This window comes from Orycteropus afer, unplaced genomic scaffold (genome assembly GCF_000298275.1).
Source record: "Orycteropus afer afer isolate SDZICR_OR568_19922 unplaced genomic scaffold, OryAfe1.0 scaffold00041, whole genome shotgun sequence".
Classification (NCBI taxonomy): domain Eukaryota; kingdom Metazoa; phylum Chordata; class Mammalia; order Tubulidentata; family Orycteropodidae; genus Orycteropus; species Orycteropus afer.
In genome coordinates this window covers 8,415,998-8,419,520 of record NW_006921628.1, presented here as the reverse complement: position 1 = coordinate 8,419,520, position 3,523 = coordinate 8,415,998, and the positions used below count along the sequence as shown (strand labels likewise).

The following is a 3,523-nucleotide window of genomic DNA, read 5'->3' as shown; positions in this document are numbered from 1 at the left end:
AAGCAAGAAGCTCATGAACACACAGGGGTGACCATCTTCATAGTGAAATTTGAAATAAGAACACAGGTAAGTAGAGGATGTGTCAGTCCCTTGCACCTGGCTTAAATAATCATTTGGGATCATTGGATGTTGTTCTATTGGAGCCTGGGATGCTGCCCTCTCAATACTTTTCCCAGCGTTGGCCTCATGAACCAGTTACTCTTACTAAGTAAAACAAGTAGCCACACCCTAGTAAACCAGGACAAAAAAGTGAATGATTTGGGAAACTATCCCAGAAAGCTGCTAGATCAAGACTGTTTCTTTAAATGGCTAAAAAAAAAAAAAAGTTGAAGAAAGCAGAAAGAAACACAAGAAGGAGAAAAGGGAGGGAGGAAGAAGAGAAGAAAGAGGAGGAACTTGGAACATAAAAGAACAAATTATTTCTTTTAAGCTCAACCTTGATAGCCATGGCAGTTCAGAGATGAAGCTGAGCATCAGAAACACTCTCTAAGAATTATTCCTAAGATGAAATGATCTCTAAGGCACAGATTTTACAAATGAGTCAACTCAATAAACTTTTGTTTGACAAATGACTTTGAATTAAACATTGCACTAGTTGGTAAGATGACTTGACCCACAGTTCACTTTGTTTTCCACCATTTCTGATGACATCATTTCCAAGAGTAAGCCCTTTACTGACAGATACCCTTTAAAATAGAATAATCTAGAACCTCACCTTGACCACACTGAGCCACATATCCTTATGTGTAGAGAACCCATGGAGCATGAGGATGGTGGGTTTGTGCCCAGGTCTGCCACGGAAGGAATAACAGAATTGATAGTCTTCATGGTTGACATAGCGGACCTGCATGCCCAAAGTCCTCCGCCAGTACCTAGGAAAGAAAAATAATGGCAAAACAAAATCAGCAAGCTCCAGGGAAGTGTCTTTGAGATGGGGCACAGGTCCTCTCTGTAAGTCTTACCCAGTGGAAAGCAAACACTTCTTTCAGCCCTTGTCCTACATGTATGTCTATGGAGTTACCCAGAGCTTCACCCATAAGTAGCAGTAAACAAAACCATCCCAGAAAGCACTTCAGATGAACTATTCTACTAGTCAATCTAACTAGGAAGGGGAAAGGAGGTGTTTTCTTAAGAAGTATTAATTGGGATCATTGGATGTTAATATGTATTCCCACAGACTTTGAGAGTAACAACTTGTTCCTTGGAACTATCTGCGTTGGTCTTCTAGCTTTGTTCCTGACAATGTATGGCAGCTGTTTGAAAGCTCAGCTTCTGTTGATTACATAAGACTTGGCAGTGCTGGAGTTTGGCCCCAAATTGGTTTCAATTTGAAATTACTATCTACACAAATTGAATGATCTGCATGAAGAATCTCTCCAAGACGAAGGTGGAATTAATTCAGAGATCCACTTGTAGTATACTTTGTACCAAAGAAGTAGCCAAGTCTTGCAAATGTAAAAACAAACACTCTAAATGGACTGATTTTTTAACTCTTGCTATAAAATAAGGGGAAGGAGAGAGAGATAAGGGTAGACACTCACATTTACTTGTATCTGCATACAGAAAGTACGGAAGTGTATCTAAGATACTGTTAAGCTGATTATCTGAAGTGGAGGTAGAAAATAAAGTGAGAAGTAGGTGGATGGGGAACAACAGTGGGAGGAAGGCTTTTCACGGGGTTCCTTTATTGAAAGTATTGCTTAATCAAAACACTAAAAGTATAATAAGATTAATTGTCCAGCTTAAAAGCACTTCTTATGACAAAGTTAGCATAATTAAAAAATCATGGCATTGTAATATGAGTTTGTTCATCATATCCCTACCTCATTCATTTACTGACTAGGTGACCTTGAACCTCATCCATAATATGTGGAAATGTTGCATTATACTGAGGCTATAGATCATATGAGATAACCCATGTACAAAGTTTTGTTCAGTGCCTAGCACATAAGTACTTAATAAATGGCAGTTACTATATTATATGAAAAAAGATTCTGTCCTTCAAAAATACTATTTGCCAAAATTTAAAGGCAAGTAATAAAAACTGGGAAAAATATCTGCAACAAATATGACAACCACAGATTGATATCCTTAATATGTAAAGAGTTTTATAAATTGATACAAACAATGTAAAAACTCCATTTTAACACTGCACAAAAGAATTGAAAAGACAACTCAGAGTAGAAGAGATATCAATGACCAACAAACATAGGAAAAATGTTCAATTTCACTAATAATTAAAGAAATAAATATCAAACCAAGAGATGTCCTTTGTATTACCTTCTAAATTAGAAATTTTTTTTAACCAAATAGAATGTTCAAACTTTCTAAGAAACAATTTGGCATAAGCATCAGGAGTCTTTAAAAACCTGATGCCCTTTGACCCAGTACATACACTTCTAGAAAACCTTCCCAAGGAAATAATAAGAAATTGGGGGAAAAAAATTATTTCCAAGCAAAAGAGTTTAATTTAAAATAGGAAAAAAATGCTAACTGAAATGTTCCTAAATAGAAAAATTGTTATATAAATTGTAATACATCTAGACAATGGACTAATTTGCAGTTACTGAAAGTGAAGTTTTCAAAGAATATTCAATAATACAGAAAAATGTTTATGACATGATGACAAGGGAAAAAAAACAGCACACCAACTTTTTACACTATAACAATAACACTGATCCCACTGTTGATGGTGTTCTTTTTCATGTGATATCATGTCATAAACATTCTTCCATACTGTTGAGTATTCTTTCAAAACTTCAATTCTAATAACAGCAGATTGGTCCACTGTCTGGATGTATTACAATTTAATATAACAATTTTTCTATTTCTGAACATTTTTGTTAGTTTTTTTTTGGACAGTGTTTATGATGATGGGCTCAAGCATGGCAGCAGTTGTAAGGATGGCTCAGGACTAGGCAATGTTTCATTCTGTTGTACATAAGGTCACTATGAGTCAGAACCAACTCACAACACCTAACAACAACACTGATTCCAATGCTGTTAAAAAAATAAATAAATAAGTATACACACATGGAGTAGAGAAAAAGATGTGACAAAAAAGAAAGCAGCACTGGAAAAAATGATTAGATGGCTATGAGTAATTTATATTTTCTTTCTGCTACCTTTTATAACCTTCAGCTTGTCTACAACTCTAGCACAAAGTATTGAAGGACCTGGAAGAACTTTGTAGAAAAGATGATATCTGAGGAGGCACCTGGCCTGTCAGGATCTATTAGCTAGAGACAATGAGACCCTGTGTCATGAGGTGGACACAGCAGGGGCAAATACATGGGAATGGCCAGGCATGACCTGAACCCAGAGGGAAGGGAGATGGGGCCATAAAGGCAGCAGGAAGTGCCAGGTTCAGGAACCGAAGACTTCTCCATAACCAAGTTGTGATAGTTGGAGCTGTGTGTCAACTTGGCTGGACCACAATTCTGTGTGGTTTAAGCAGCTGTGATGTGGGTTATTCCCATGATGGGATCAGATGTATATGTTTTGAGCAGCCAATCCATTGAAA

The 3,523-nt window shown here is 36.7% G+C and overlaps 1 protein-coding gene across 1 annotated transcript in view; it reads right to left on the bottom strand.

The window, feature by feature from the left end:
* ABHD6 (abhydrolase domain containing 6, acylglycerol lipase) overlaps nucleotides 1–3,523 on the bottom strand; it is a 52,498-nt gene that overhangs the window by 19,013 nt on the left and 29,962 nt on the right. Inside the window, exon 2 of the mRNA XM_007937277.2 lies at nucleotides 716–872. Within this exon, the coding sequence (XP_007935468.1) occupies nucleotides 716–872 (157 nt within the window). The remainder of the gene's footprint in view (nucleotides 1–715; nucleotides 873–3,523) is intronic.